The sequence below is a fragment of the Mchenga conophoros genome, linkage group LG7 (genome assembly GCF_057382185.1).
Source record: "Mchenga conophoros isolate Kocher_MC1m ecotype Shallow Benthic linkage group LG7, M_conophoros_male_GT1.1, whole genome shotgun sequence".
Taxonomy (NCBI): Eukaryota; Metazoa; Chordata; class Actinopteri; order Cichliformes; family Cichlidae; genus Mchenga; species Mchenga conophoros.
The window spans coordinates 61,931,051-61,947,648 of NC_140532.1; the positions used below are offsets into that span (position 1 = coordinate 61,931,051).

The 16,598-nt window shown below is 42.2% G+C and overlaps 1 protein-coding gene across 2 annotated transcripts in view; it reads left to right on the plus strand.

The window, feature by feature from the left end:
• The window catches only part of grk3 (G protein-coupled receptor kinase 3), a 74,213-nt gene extending 60,054 nt beyond the window's left edge, over window positions 1-14,159 (plus strand). Inside the window, exons 18-22 of one of the 2 annotated variants that reach the window (XM_085280627.1) lie at window positions 7,684-7,846; window positions 7,933-8,069; window positions 8,210-8,248; window positions 10,137-10,250; window positions 10,345-14,159. In XM_085280627.1, coding sequence (XP_085136753.1) covers window positions 7,684-7,846; window positions 7,933-8,069; window positions 8,210-8,248; window positions 10,137-10,250; window positions 10,345-10,506 — 615 coding nt within the window. In that variant the 3' untranslated portion in view covers window positions 10,507-14,159. The remainder of the gene's footprint in view (window positions 1-7,683; window positions 7,847-7,932; window positions 8,070-8,209; window positions 8,249-10,136; window positions 10,251-10,344) is intronic. The other variant, XM_085280628.1, reaches the window with a different exon arrangement.
• Window positions 14,160-16,598: the final 2,439 nt, after the last annotated feature.

Genomic DNA, 16,598 nt, shown 5'->3' on the forward strand with positions numbered 1-16,598 from the left:
CACCTCAAGGTGTTTAATATTGTAAGGTAGACCCTACAATAATACATACAGAGAAAAACCCAACAATTATATGACTCCATATGAACAAGCACTTTTGCAACAGTGTGAAGGAAAAACTTTTAACAGGAAGAAATCTCCAGCAGAACTAGGCTGAGGGAGGGGCGGCCATCTGCTCAACCGGTTGGGGAGAGAGAAGGAAGACAGAGATTAATAACAAGTAATGATTCTATGCAGAGGGGTCTATTAACACATGAGTGAGTGAGAAAGGTGACTGAAGAGGAAATACTCAATGCACCATGGGAATTCCCCAGCAGCCTACACTTATTGCAGCATAACAAAGGGAAGTTTAAGGGTCACCTAATCCAGCCAAAAGGAAGTTTTTATGCCTAATCCTAAAAGCAGAGATAGTGTCTGTCTCCCAAATCGAAACTGGAAGCTGGTTCCATAGAAGAAGGACCTGGAAACTGAAGGGTCTGCCTCCAATTCTACTTTTAAATACTCTAGGAACCACAAGTAAGCCTGCAGTGCGAGAGTGAAGTGCTTCTCAGGGAGTTTTTAGGACATCCTGATAATAACGAATTACAGTCGTCCAGCCTAGAAGTAATAAATGCATGAACTAGTTTTTCAGCGTGACAGGATATTTCTAATTGTAGAGATGTTGCGCAATTTCTAATTGGTCTTGTCTTGTAGCACCTTGGTTCCTGGAGGAACGTTGTTTCGCCTCACTGTGTATTTTTAAACTGTATATGGTTGAAGTGACAATAAAGTTGAACTTGAACTTGAACTTGAAATGAAAGAAAAGCAGTCCTATATATTTGCTTTATATGTGCACTGAAGGACATATCCTGGTCAAAAATGATTCCAAGGTTCCTCACAGTGTTACTGGAGGCCAAGGTAATGCCATCAGAGTAAGAATCTGGTTAGATACCATATTTCCAGGAATTTTAGGGCTGAGTACAGTAACCTCAGTTTTATTGGAATATAGAAGCAGAAAATTAGAGGTCGTCCAGGTATTTATGTCTTTAAGACATTTCTGCAGTTTAACTAATTGGTGTGTGTTATCTTTCTTAATGGATGGATAAAGTTGGGTGTTATCTTCATAGCAGTGAATATGTATGCTATGCCTTCTGATGATAATGCCTGAGGGAAGCTAGTTAACGTTACAGGGATGGTTGGCTCAACAGTGCTCTGACTTTTTGCCAGCCCGGCTACAGTGCTGAAGAGAAACCTGGGGTTGTTCTTATTTTCTTCAGTGTTCAATAGGGCTGCTCAATTAATCGAATTTTAATCACGATTACGATCTGGGCTTTCAACGATCATTAAAAATGACTGAGCCGATTATTAGCCCCTCCCTCGTGCTTTACTCTCGCGCTGCTCCGTGTGGCAAATCCAGCACACCTCTCTGCATTTCGAACACGTTTCACAACAATTAAGAACAGCCAGTGTTGCCAACTTAGCGACTTTGTCGCTATATTTAGCGAGTTTTCAGACCCCCTTAGCGACTTTTTTTTTCTAAAAAGCGACTAGCGACAAATCTGGCGACTTTTTCTGGTATTATTGGAGACTTATTTATGACGACTTTTTGACGTGAAAACGCGTATCGCTCTTACTCTCAACAAGCAGCGGGTGCTGCCGTGGGCACCTCACCCGTGCCAAAGCTCTCCCAGGCGGAGGATAGTCCTCCCCCGCTGTTATCAGGGCAGGAGATGTTCACACCTATGCGTCCAAAGGGCAAATGAATCGCGCATGAGTGAAGCCGCTGCTCCCGCACTGACTGTAACGCAGTCAATTCTTCTTTTACTGTTATGCTGTTTTGTGGATCACAAGGTTTAAAACTACTTATAAACAAACACTCTCACACACAAAGTAACTCCACCAGAGCGCCAATTTCGGGTCACTTTTGCCAGTCCAGGCCCGGATAAAGGAGCAGGGTTGGAACTGTGACATTAAAAAACAATAATTGCTAAAAGAAATTTAATTTGTAGTTCTAAATAAATTCTAACTGCATTTAGGACGTTTTTCACTCACTTTATGTCTCTTCCACGATGTTATTTCTCTCTCCAACAACGTAGGTTACAATTACATTAGCATGACCAATTATACAAATTAGGCGATGACGTCATTTGGCGACTTCTAGCGACTTTTAGGACAGCCAATAGCGATTTTCCTTACTGAGGAGTTGGCAACACGGAGAGCAGTGGTCCCCAACCTTTTTTGCGCCACGGACCGGTTTATGCCCGACAATATTTTCATGGACCGGCCTTTAAGGTGTCGCGGATAAATACAACAAAATAAAACTAGTACTGGTACCGAAAAAAAGAAAATTTATTCATAACACACGTGAAAAGACCAAGGAAAGCTGAGTAAACGATAACAAAATAACGCTGAAAACCGATAAAAACCCTGAAAACCATACATTTTACACCTGAGCCTCAACTCTCGCGGCCCGGTACCAAACGACTCACGGACCGGTAACGGTCCGAGGCCCGGGGGTTGGGGACCGCTGATTAAGAGTTAAGTAAGTAAGTAAAGTAAAATTTTATTTATATAGCACATTTCTAGATAAGGGATCACAAAGTGCTTTACAAGGTATAGACACAGATTAAAAAGACGAAGTACAATCAAAAGTTAACAAAATGCAATTTTAAAAAGATGTGTTTTTAGCTGTTTTTTAAAAGTAATCAGTGAATCAGCAGATCTTAAGTTCTGAGGAAGAGAATTCCACAGTCTGGCGGCCACAGTAGCAAAAGCTCGATCACCCCTAGTTTTCAGTCTCGTATACTTAATAACAAGTAGGCCCTGACCACAAGACCTCAGAGACCTACTAGGGGCATAGGGCTGTAAGAGTTCAATGATGTATGATGGTGCTTGTTCTTGAAGAGCCTTAAATGTGAGAACCAGAATCTTAAAGTGGACTCTGAATTCGACAGGGAGCCAGTGTAACTGTATAAGCAGCGGTGTTATATGTGAGTATTTCGATGTTTTCGTCAGAAGCCTTGCTGCAGCATTTTGGACAGTCTGCAGACGCTCCAGGGAACTCTTGTTTAGACATGTAAACAGTGAATTGCAATAGTCCAGTCGTGATGAAATAAAAGCATGAATGACAATCTCCAGTTCAGTATGAGCTATTATGGGGCTCAATTTAGAAATATTTCTTAAATGATAAAAGCAAGACCGAACCAGAGATTTGACGTGAGTATCCAATGTAAGAGCAGGATCGAAGGTTATCCCTAGGTTCCTGATAGATGGTTTCACAAACGTTGAAAGGGGACCAAGAGCATTCATTATGCTGGGTACATGTCTGTCTGGAGCACATAACAGGACTTCAGTTTTATTTTCATTTAGTTGGAGGAAATTGTCGGCCATCCAACCTTTGATGGTTTCCAAACACACATTTAAAATCCGCAGTTTAGAAGCATCTTCAGGTTTAAAAGATGGACCCGAGGGAAGCTCGGAAAGCTAAGCAGAAGTTATTTGGAGAGGAGAGTGACTGCCGTTGGTTGAAAAGAGAGGTAAAAAAAAAAACCCTTCAATGGTGTGGAAACATTATGGGTTCGAGGAGTCAGACGTGGATCAAGTAGACATAGTGTGTAAACTTTGCTACGGTGTCGTAGCTGCACCACAGAGCAACACTGCAAAGTTCACTAAACAGATGTTTACATTTTTCATTTATTTTTTATATTGCAAACATTTGCACTGTTATCAGTATTTGCACACTATTTTATGACAATCTTTAAAGTCATTATTCAATACATTGTTATTGTTAAATAAATATCGTCAAATAATCGAGATCTCAATTTCAGTGAAAATAATCGTGATTATTATTTTTGCCATAATCGAGCAGCCCTAGTGTTCAATAGTAAGATGTTCTAGCTTCACTTTTTTTTCTTCTTTTTTTTCTTCTTTTTTTATAAAGCAGAAAACTATTTTTCCAGGTTAAATTATGATCTTCTAAATTTGTGATAGGGCATTTCCTCTCCAGCTTACGAGTTATCTGCTTTTAGGGTGAATGTTTGAGTGTTATCCCAGGGAGTCAAGTACTTCTGATTTGAGGCTCTATTTTTCACAGGAGCTACAGTATCCAGTGCCATACTCACTCATATAGTGAGGAGGTAAAATTATTAACAAGATAATCGACCTCTGTCGGAGTAGTGTTCAGATAGCTGCTCTGCTCTGTGCTGGTACAGGGCATTGAAGATGATAACAGCACATGAATTATATTCTTAAACTTAGGTAGGTCTTTCAGAAAGACATTTACTGTGATGAAATCTACTCCACACTGCTGTGTAATCGATTATTGTAAGTCTAAATGTTTTTTGGAAATGATCAGACGGGAGAGGGTTTTCAGGAAACACTGTTAAATGTTCAGTTTCTATGCCATATGTTAAAACAAGATCTAGAGTGTGATTAAAGTGGTGGGTGGGTTCTTTTACATTTTGAGAGAAGCCAATTGAGTCTAATAACAGATTAAATGCCATGTTGAGGATGTCATTTTTAGCATCTACATGGATGTTAAAATCACCCACAATAATTATTTTATCTGAGCTGAGCACTAAATCATATAAGAAGTCTGAGAAATCAGACAGCTTCACTGTGTCCTACCCACTGGCTTTTATTTTGTTTTTTTCCCCATTTCAGTAATTGCGTTATTAGTGGATAATCCACTTGCTGCTGTTCTTAAAGTGCAGTCACAGTTTACCAGCCATCCACACGTTACATGTTACACCCTGTACTCAGAGCAGCTTCAGCTTTACTTTGTTAGATTACATTTTGTGACAGTAGTCCTCGTTCTGCAATGAAAACGTTCTGCCAGTGCACCCAAACAGCAGAACCAAACAATGACTGCTGTTTGTCACATGTACTTGTTTATTAAAATGTTGGCAGAGGAGTGCCTTATAAATTTCGCACACATGTTCTTCCTTTAACACACAGACATGTAATAAATCTGTGGAAAACACGGCTTTATTTGTTAAGCTAGGTAGGCTTTTAACCATAATCTCACAGACATTAGATGTTCTTTGTCCCATGATGTTTATGTTTCAATTCCCTTCATGTTAGATTACCAGAGATGTGACACCATGTGTGCAGTGGGCTGCTGTGTTCAGCGATGTGCTGGTTTCTAGTCATACAAAGTGTGGTGCAGAGAGAGTCAGACAGCAGCTGTATTTTTCTGTAACGTGGAAAGTTCACCAGGGCAAAGAAGAGCTGATCAGAATGAAACTTCTTACTAAAATTACTAAATATTTTTCCAGGAAATGAAATTCCCAAGAGCTGTAGTGCATGTTCACAGCAGGGCTGCAGCCCGAGAGGTTTAAATAAATTAGCCACTTGATACAGCTCAGTGGCATCTCTGCTTCCTGATTTGTGTCAGACACGCCAGCCTGCTTGCAGCTGCAGGTTTTTAAACATGCAGGCTTAGAATACTCCATCTTATGCAGGCTTATTTAAGTATACTTATTAAAGCATACTTAAATAAGCATAGACTGGTGGTAACTTGGACATGAACTAATTAGATTTTTGTGCGCCAGAGTTAAAGGTCAAGGGGAATCTTACTTAACAAGCACATTAATTATCGCTTTTTTCCACAAATGTCCAAGTCATTATATTTTGTGTTGAGTGTGTGTCAACTTAGAGTGTGATGTCATGTTGTGCAAAAGCATGTTTCTAGCCATAATTCATCACCGTATCTCAGGAGTGGAAGGTGAAAAAGATGTTCAGTGATCTCTCAACCATGATTTCAGACTGTGGTGGAAGAAAGCACATAGAGAAAGTGAGTTTGTAGAAAGGGTTCATAGAAAGCTGCTGTATAACATTAGCACCAGTCTCCTGGTTGCTCTGCAGCAGCAGTTTCCTCTTTCATTAACATTAATGTTGCTGCAGTTAACATTTATTTGTTCTCTGTTGCTCCAGCGCACAGAAATGAAACACAGGAGCGTTTGTTTGCATTTCCCAGATGGAGTTGGTCTTTAACGGGGGACTAATCATCATCATCATCATCATCGTTTATTTATATAGCACTTTAAAAACACACAAGGCTGACCAAAGTGCTGAACAATAGAAACACGATAGATACCATAAGAATAATAAATACGATAAAATAATAAACATAGCGAAAACAATCAAATATAAGTAAATACAAGTCAGTCAACCACTGAATCAAAAGCCAGTGAATAAAAATGCGTTTTCAATCTGGATTTATAAACCAGCACTGATGTAGATTGCCTAATGTGAAGAGGAAGATTATTCCAAAGCTTAGGAGCCACAATAGACTAATATTCAAAACAACTGCCAGATAGTAAAGGTTGGAGCATTAACACACCAAGGAAGGTGTGTAGCCCCAGTCCACCCTGGTGTGAGCAGATAGATTACTGCAGTATGATTGATTTAAATAGGTTAGAGATATTCTGTAACACAATACAGTTGTACAGACTTAAGCCTCCAGGATCTCCGACATGGTAGGATTTATTGCAGGCCATTTATATTAGACTGCTTAGTATTGGCTGTGTATCAAATGATCTGCCAGCAGAATGTAGATAAGTAAGAAATCCATTTCTAAAGACTTCATTTTAGTAAAAAAACAAAGAAGAAAATGTCAGATCCCAGCAGATTTAAGACACCTGTTTGGCATTGGACATGTGGCAATAGGTGGAATATTTTACTATCGATGATGTAATGTTTCCAGATGTTGTTGCAAAGAACAGTGAACTAGACTATTTAAAGGACTGTTTAAGCATTTTGGAAAGCTGATTTTTATTTATTTTTTTTGTCCCCAGACAGAAAGCTAGGCCTCAGATTTCCCTAAGAGCAGGAGGAAAGATTTAAAGCACAATACTCTGAGACAGAATAGGGCTTAGCTTACGGTGACCATGTGCTGTAAAACACAGCACAATGTCAGAAAAGGCAGCAGCATTTAGGGCCAGTGTTTGGTTCATTGTTTTTTCCTGTGAGTGGATGTTTCACACGGTCGGGTCTGTCTCTGGTGACAGGTCAGTGTCATTTCCTCTTTCTGTGCTGCTCTTCCATTCGAAGAGGAAAGTCTGAAATCCGGAGTAGATTTCCAACTTGGAGAGTCAGAGAAGAATTGACCTCACAGCCCAAGATGGCTGCAGTTCATGTAAACATGAGTAGAAGCCTAAAACTCGTCATTTGTATTGCTGCTGTTGTGCAAACTTAACCAGGCGCCATCATTTGTACTTATATTAGAGCTATTTCTTATATTTTGTAAACTTTGCAACATATTATATTATTTAATTTAGCTCAGTCTGTTACTGCTATTCTCTTGGCGCAACTGTAACCACATAATTTCCTTAGGGATTATTAAAGGATTCTGATCACGAACGGACTGTAGCTGCAGTTTTAAGAGGAGCAGACAGGAATTGTGTATTATTGCTACATATGGATGACTGGCTCAGCCTTGCTAGAGGGCCAAAAATAAAGGCAACTTTACTATTGAATGCCTTCAACTCAACTTGACAAAAGGCTGAAATCATAAAGGCACATTTTAACATCAGCTCCAAACATCATCAAACAAAAACTGAAGTCTTATATTTTTTTTGATTCGATGTTTTGCACCTCAAGGCCGCTGTAGGAATTTGTCACTTAGGCTCTACGTCTTGGTATAAGCATATGTATAACTAAACATGCTGCACTCTGTCTGTGTTTGTGCCTGCGTGTGTGACTTAGCTGCTGGACAGTGACCAGGAGCTCTACAAGAACTTTCCTCTGGTCATCTCAGAGCGCTGGCAGCAGGAGGTGGCAGAGACTGTCTACGAAGCTGTCAACTTGGACACCGATAAGAATGAGGCCCGCAAGAGGGCTAAGAACAAGCAGCTGGGCCACGAGGAGGGTAATGATGATAACGGCCAAATCCGCACACAGCCCAGTACAGATATCCTGTCAGTACACCTCCTGACTGTGTGTCCCTTTGTGCAGACTATGCCTTGGGGAAGGACTGCATTATGCATGGCTACATGCTGAAGCTCGGGAACCCGTTCCTCACTCAGTGGCAGCGCCGATACTTCTATCTGTTCCCCAACCGTGTGGAGTGGAGAGGAGAGGGCGACACTCGGGTGAGTCTGCCTCACAGCATACACTTTAAATTCACTGCACGTTTGTACGTCATGTGACCGCCTATCATGGGCTGAGGGCTTTCGGCTTGTTCATCATTTGGTCAGTGTGTCTGTCTGTCTGTGCTCATTCCACTCTGAAGGAGAGGTGGCTGAAACCTCTGAAAAAGCAGAGAGACTGGGTGAGTGTTACCACCAGGCTCAGGTCCCTGCTGTGTCCTCAGCACCCCTGCTGTTTAGAGTTGTAGTCTGCCTCCCCGCTTGAAATTTGGTAGTCAGTCAACTTCAGTTTTTACTCTTTGTTTGCAGTACCATAAAACTAGATCGACGTGTCCGATCACGTGCACAATTCTAGGTGGACCACCCACCCCAAACCTGCTCCCATGCATTTCTCCACAGTCTGGACTGCACGTCACTGGAAGCAGATTATGGAAATGTCTGCTCGGTGTTGATTGGTTTACAAGTGGGCAGGGAGCAACAGGAGAGGTCACTGGGAACAGGAGAATAAGAAGAAAATTTGAAAAAACGTAAAGATCAGAACATAAAGCATTAAATGCACAGAGTGTGGCTGCAGTGTTTAACACTCAAATTCACTTCAGCTCTTTGTATGTTTGCTCTCCTCCGCGGCCGACGAACCACCAACAGCACAAGCAAGAGTAGCTCGCTGCCACCGTCTGACAACAAAGCTCACTGCAGGCCTCAGACCATCTCAGACTGCAGCTATTAGCCTAACAACACAAGTGAAGGAGCACTTGCACGGTCTTGATTGTGTTAGTGTTTCCATGAAGTACACTGCTTACTTGTGTGTAAGTGTAATGTGTGCACTGAACTATACTTTCATCAAAACTAAAGGGAAAACCCAGCTAGGCTCTATCTGAGAGACTTTAAAATAAACAAACAAACAAAAAAAAACCACACACACACTATTTGTGCTTACACTGGTGTGTTTTACATGTTAATTACCATGTGGTCATATCTCGGTGTTTTATACACAGAGCCACCTGGTAGAAACACATATGATCCTGGGACTTTTCCCCTCCTGGATGCTCTCTATTTGTTATGCTGAGGGTTTTTTGAGGCGAACATGTTTATCCAACACACCCATTTTGGTAGTTGCAGTGGTCTCCCTCCAGGAATCTGCTGACATTTGTGAGTCCTTGCATTGAGACTGTTGTTCGTTGCCTCACTTAAAAATTGTGGGGGAAAAGTAATTCGTAATGCTTAGGAGGACTTGATGGTAGGTGTGGATTTAGAAAAAAAAAAATTCCAATTCAAATTAATTTTAGCTTGAATAACGCAATATCGATTCAGTAAATCCTGAATTGATTTTTAAACATAAATATATAAATATATCCAAACTATGCTTCACATGTGATAAACATCGTCATGAATTCCCTCTTACTTTTGCCGCTTTGTTTCCACCATGCACAGCCCCCCCCTCAAGTATACTTACATTTCAAATCTCAGTTTTCTGCATTATTCACTTACTTATTACGCACCAGTCTACCATTGTGCGTTTTATCCTCATTTAGTTTGGCACAGAGACATCTGCTGTGAAGCTTACACTCTGATGAAGTCTCACAAGTGTCAGCTTTGTTTTTATGCATAGATATAAAAATATGGATATGTAGTGATCACCGATAAATGATCAGAATTATAGTATTTCTGACTGTGTGAATCAAAATTGAATTGAATCGAATCGAATCAGGACCTTCGGAATCGAATTGATTATAGAAATCAGTGACAATACCCAGCCCTACTCCATGGCACAGAACAGGGCAGTCACACCAGCTGCGGCTGTGATGCATCGACGTGTAGTAGGGTTTCAGAAGGGTTTGCAGTACCAGCGTAGCTACAGCAGAAATTTAACACATAAGTCTAAATTCTCCATTACTCTTCTTCATGAGTTCCTCCGTGACTGTCCTAACACTCCCTGAAATCCTCTGTGCCAGTGCTTTTTAGTGCTGTAGGGGTAAGGTGTACATCTCTGCAGCAGCTGTGAGCCAGAGCCAGAAGTCTTGTTGGTGAAATCCATCTGAACACTTTGTGATCACTCAATTATCTTTGCAGCAAAACCTGCTGACGATGGAGCAGATCGTAACCGTGGAAGAAACGCAGATTAAAGACAAGAAGTGTATCCTGCTGCGCATCAAAGGAGGGAAACAGTTTGTGCTGCAGTGTGAAGTACGTCCTCTGGCTGTTGTATGCTTTAGTGCTGTAGAGGAGATGAATGAAACAAGCTGATGTCTTTTTTTTTTTTTTTTGTGTATGTGCGCAGAGTGACCCAGAGTTTGTGCAGTGGAAGAAAGAGCTGACTGAGGCGTTCACGGAGGCCCAGAAACTTCTGCGTCGCGCTCCTAAAGTCATCGGGAAAGGCCGTGCTGGAGTAGTGGAGCTTTCCAAGCCCCCCCTCACACACCGCAATAGCAATGGCCTGTGAATACACAAGAGCACGCATATACATAAAAACACATGCACTCACATTGACAGACACACACACACACACACACACACACACACACACTGCATCCCACCTCCCACCCCCTCATCAGCTGCAAGACACCTGCCTACATCACCTCAGTGTGTGTGTGTGTGTGTGTGTGTGTGTGTGTGTGTGTGTGTGTGTGTGTGTGTGTGTGTGTGCGTGCGCGTGGTGCTGATGGCGCGCACACAATGACGACCAATCAAGAGTGATATAGTGATTTTTTTTTTTGATTTTTTTTTTTTTTTGGGGGGGGGGTAAATGTGTGTGTGTTCTGGGACCCTGCCAGTCAGTAAGAGGAAGAAAGGATTTTGAACCATTGGACATTTGAAGAATCCCCGCATGAACTTCACAAGGACTAACGGCTGCTCCTCTCTCTGTTTGCCCCTCCTCAACCACCTCCCACACCACACACCTCGCTGTTGAAATCACATTAATCAGGAAGTGTCCTCCCACTCTGTGTGCTCTCAGCAGCCTGATGGACTCCTCCACAGAGCTGATGCTCAGGTCCAGAAGAGACCAGGCTACCACAGAATGTAGAAAACAAAGGCTGGTTGTCCTCATCCATCCCTCTGAAACATTCCTCCCACTGTTACTGAAGTGCAAAAAGTGCCAACATTAATATTTTACTTGAGTCACCTGAGCGCCCAGGAGGATCCGCTCTGCTGGCAGATGGCGCGCCATCCCAACCTCCCGGACCCTCACAGTGTATGTGTGGAAGGCTGTTGATCATTCCAGCGCAGGTACAGGAAGCTTCACATTGGCTCTAGTCACCACAGAGACTGAGATTCCATTGGCTGACAAACAGCAGCTGGTTGCTATGGTAGCCATGAAGATTGGTGTACATGTACTGGTAACCATGGACAACACTGTAACTATAGAGGAGCAGGAGGGAGGCAAAGACTATAAAGACAATATAAGCACCCTTTTGTCTGCGCACCGCTGTTTTACTTCAGTGTGTTAGCTTTATCGCAACTCCTCTGTCTGCCTTTACAGGATTTTGTTGGTGTGGGGTCTTTCAGAGGTGGCAAGAGAAGGGCTCTGAAAGAGCTACAGAGCTGCATTACCTCAGTTGGACTGTGCCAGTATGAGTACATCAGAATGTAAGAACCTGTTCCCAGGCAAAGCACAAGAATCAGCAGTCTGTTCCCGCTCACACATTGTCCATGCAGGGCAACAGCTTGGAGCAGTCAGCTGTTGTGGGCAGACTGTGTGTAGGGAGGAGGATGAAGACAATAAGCTGAAGCTGATTAAAGGAAAAATCCACCCTCAAATACCCCAGTTAGATGCATAGATCTTCTATATGAGCTTTCATGTTCATGCTATTTCAGGCTCTTTTTTTTTTTCTTTTTCTTTTTTTGGTTTTTAAGTGGTTGAAATGTTCACATTTTATCCAGTTGGTGTTAGCCTACATTTCTCCAGAGAGCAGATAAATGCAGGTTCAGAATAAACGAGAACAGAATGATCTGTGACTTATTTTCTTTAGATGTGCAGTAAAGTACTGAGCCTGCTCTGAGCCTGAGCAGGCTCCTGTCAGATTTACCACCAGGCCTCATGTTGAGGTTACACCCAGGGAATGCAAACGCATTTGTCTTTGAGAAACTCCACACGATGATGAGTCTACAGGCTCAGTCTGGACTGCACTGAACACTTAGCCGAAGTGCGGCGGCCCTCAGTTTTCTCACATTCAGTCTCAGCTACAGGTGGGCCCGATGTGAAGTTTGTCATGGCCTTTGGTCAAAACTCTGCTCATGGCCAGCCTGGCTCGTGGCATTTTGCCCACAGCTGGGCCGTACAGCCACCGCCGGTGCTGTGACTGAGCCCTTAGTCCTAGAAGCAGCCCGGATTTGGGCCAAATGTGTCTGCTGTCAGAGAGCTGCTGCACTACATCAGATCCATCACGTCAGAGGACACGGATGAGCACAACAAGTGAGCCAATTCACTGCTCTTTAAATATATGCTCAGTCTGTAGCCAGTACAGTGTTCTGATCCCCCTCACTGCCATCTGTCTACGTTCCTCAAGTAGGACCATAGCTGAGCTTAAAGAAAGCTATGTCCACGAGCATTGTCTGCGGACCTACTGCAGTGTTTCAGGGTGGACTTTTCGTCTGTCTTCTCACTGTGTTATGAGTTTTTTCCTGAATGTGACACAGTTCAGATGAGGTGTATGGGTTTGTCTAAATTATTGGACTTTTTACAGTTTGGTGGGGAACCTCACCAGGGTTCAAGGCGAAGGCAGTGGCAGTCCAGAGTAGTGTGCAGCAGAGGAGAGAAAGCGGTTTACTTCAGGGGTTTTCTTTTCCATCCAGTACAGTGTCTTCATCTGTGATGTCCATGCATTTCCAGAGCTGTGATGTGTGACTTGAGTTGGAAAAGGGGTTTGTTTAGGGTGCTCTGTGATTCTTTTTCTTTGGAGCCTTTACCAGTCAGGGGCAGATGTTATCGTCTTAGAGAGAAAATGTGTCACCTCTCCAGGTGTCTTTTATTTTTGTAAACCAAAATGGTTTTTATTGAAATTTCTGTTGTTGCACCTTTTTATCCCGATGTGTTACTTAATAGATGTTAAATGTGCCAAATAACTGTTGCTGATCGAGTGGAAGCCTCCTTTTCTCAACTTTTCACACCTCTCACTACCAGGTCTGGTACAGTCACACGCGCACACACACACTCTCACAAACACAACATTGATGTGGGAGTTTTGGTGGAATCTCTGAAGGGTACAAAACTGTGACCAAACATTTTTCCGTAGGTGTGTGTGCGCGGACTGGCTTGCACACCACGATGCCATTGAGACTCACACCATCTAGCTCTGCATACTCGTTCCTGAACGTTTTCCTCACACTGTGTGTACGTCATGTGAGTGAGTGTGTGTGTGTGTGTGTGTGTGTGTGTGAGAGAGAGAGAGAGAGTGGACGTGAGCCTTGGTATTGCTTTGTATGTTCAGCAGTAGACTTTTTATTTGGACGTCTCACAAATTTTCTGCTCAGACACGCTCAGTATAAGGCAATTTAAAAAGGATGGCGTATAGGAAAAAGGAAAAAATCAAAGTATATATAAATATATATGTGTATATGAAATGACAAAATGCTCTAGGTCTATTTAAAAGATGTAATGTAGAAAACAAAATGGATTTGTTGAAGGGAGGTCGGGGTTTGATGTGAGTATAACTGTTCGTGGTGAAGACTTCAGCTCGAATCTTGCACATAAAGACTTATTAGAGATATTGTACCTGCGAGTTTCAGATGATGATCTTTGTTTCAATGCCGGACTCTTTGCTCTTTGATATTTATTGCGTGTGTGGTGAGCTCTCTCGCGCTGTCTCTCCTCCACGCCGACGAGCTCTCGGCCGAGTGCTCACTGTAGAATCCTCCAGTGTCCGCCTGTCAGAAACTCTCCTCTTTGTTTGTTTTGTTTTCCAGATGCCACAGACAAACACAAATACTACTGGCTTTGGGCTATTGAAATTAAGGTCATAATACTGATATATAATTGATAATATTCATTGATTATTATAAAATTTATTTTATTTCAATGATTATTTTGTTTTTGAGACAGGTAGGAAGTTTAGGACTGCTTGTAAAAACAGTTCGTGAATAAAAATTCTTTTTCTGTGTTGCCTCCTGTCACTTTTGCTTTTGTGTCTAATTATTATTGTAATTACATGACCCTCAAAAAAATACGTGTTTGTGTGTGTGAATGAATATATATGTATATATGTTCAGTCTTAAGGTTCAGATTAATGAATGAAACGATGTTGAATATCAGATAAAGGTGTCTTTATGCACAATCATCCAAGCAAAGAAATCCCTAAATGTTTATTCTGTACGTAGCATTTTCATTGGGACTAATGTTTCATCACTCACGCAAGTGACTTCTTCAAACTGAGACAGAGTCATGATCCGAATGCACTGATGCAGAAAGAGAGAAGTCCCAGATGGGTCGGAGTCCCTGACATGAGCTAAGAACCTGCCCAAGACGGGACTCAACCAGAAACCAACAGACCCTGCAAACCATGACCATGTTGCTAATGTCCATTAAAAACAAACTGTCACCACCAGGGGGCACCAATTTACCATCCCCATGATAGAAAAACTTCCATGAGTGGCCCCACAGTGCAGGCACTACTGGCCTTTGAAATCTGGAAAGATTAATAAGTAATGTGCAAATTGTATCAAGATTCAGTTGAAACTGTTTTTAAAAAGAATATTAAATGGATGATCATGGGTTAATCATAGTTTTAATTCTGGATTGCAAAAGAACCGATAGCATCTACAAGAAAGAGAAAACAAAGACTTGAGGTTGAAGGAGGAATATGACCTTGAAGGAGCAACCATGAGGCAACTTCTGTTCTTATTTGGTGTGTATATGTATGTATGTATATATATGTGTGTGTGTATGTGTATATATATGTGTATGTATGTATATGTATATATGTATGTATATATATGTATATACATGTATATATGTGTGTGTGTATATGTGTGTGTATATATGTGTGTGTATATATGTATGTATATATATATATGTGTATATATGTGTGTATATATATATATGTATATGTATATATATATATGTATCTATGTGTGTGTGTATATGTATATGTATATATACACTCAACAAAAATATAAACGCAACACTTTTGTTTTTGCTCCCATTCCCCATGGGATGGACGTAGAGACCTAAAATTCATTCCAGATACACAATATAACCATCCCTCCCAAACAGTGGTCACAAATCAGTCCAAATGTGTGGTAGTGGGCACATCTGCTATATTGAGATAATCCATCCCACCTCACAGGTGTGCCACATCAGGATGCTGATCTGACATCATGAGTAGTGCACAGGTGTACCTCAGACTGCCCACAACAAAAGGCCACCCTGGAATGTGCAGTTTTTTGCGCTATTGGGGGTCTGGGGACCCAGAACCGGTCAGTATCTGGTGTGACCACCATTTGCCTCATGCAGTGCAACACATCGTCGCATGGAGTCTATCAGATTGTCAATTGTGGCCTTTGGAATGTTGGTCCACTCCACTTCAATGGCTGTGCGAGGTTGTTGGATATTCGTGGGAACTGGTACACGCTGTCGTATACGCCGGTCAAGCACATCCCGAACATGCTCAATGGGTGACATGTCCGGTGAGTATGCTGGCCATGCAAGACTCTGGGACATTCTCAGCTGCCATCTGCCCTGAATAATGTGAACAATGATTCATCCGTGAAGCGCACACCTCTCCAACGTGCCAGACGCCATCGAATGTGAGCATTTGCCCACACAAGTCTGTTACGGCGACGAGCTGGAGTCAGGTCAAGACCCCGATGAGGACGACGGGCATGCAGTTGAGCGTCCCTGAGACGGTTTCTGACAGTTGGTGCAGAAATTGTTTGGTTGTGCAAACCAATTGTTCCAGCAGCTGTCTGGGTGGCTGGTCTCAGACGATCTTGGAGGTGAACCTGCTGGATGTGGAGGTCCTGGGCTGGTGTGGTTACACGAGGTCTGCGGTTGTGAGGCCGGTTGGATGTGCTGCCATGTTCTCTGAAACGCCTGTGGAGACGGCTTATGGTTGAGAAATGAACATTCAATGCACGGGCGACAGATCTGGTTGACATTCCTGCTGTCAGCATGCCAATTGCACGCTCCCTCATTGCTTGTGGCATCTGTGGCATTTTGCTGTGAGACAAAACTGCACATTCCAGGGTGGCCTTTTGTTGTGGGCAGTCTGAGGTACACCTGTGCACTACTCATGATGTCAGATCAGCATCCTGATGTGGCACACCTGTGAGGTGGGATGGATTATCTCAATATAGCAGATGTGCCCACTACCACACATTTGGACTGATTTGTGACCACTGTTTGGGAGGGATGGTTATATTGTGTATCTGGAATGAATTTTAGGTCTCTGCGTCCATCCCATGGGGAATGGGAGCAGTAACAAAGGTGTTGCGTTTATATTTTTGTTGAGTGTATATATGTATATATGTATGTGTATATATGTGTATATATATGTATATATGTATATATATATATATATATATATATATATACATATA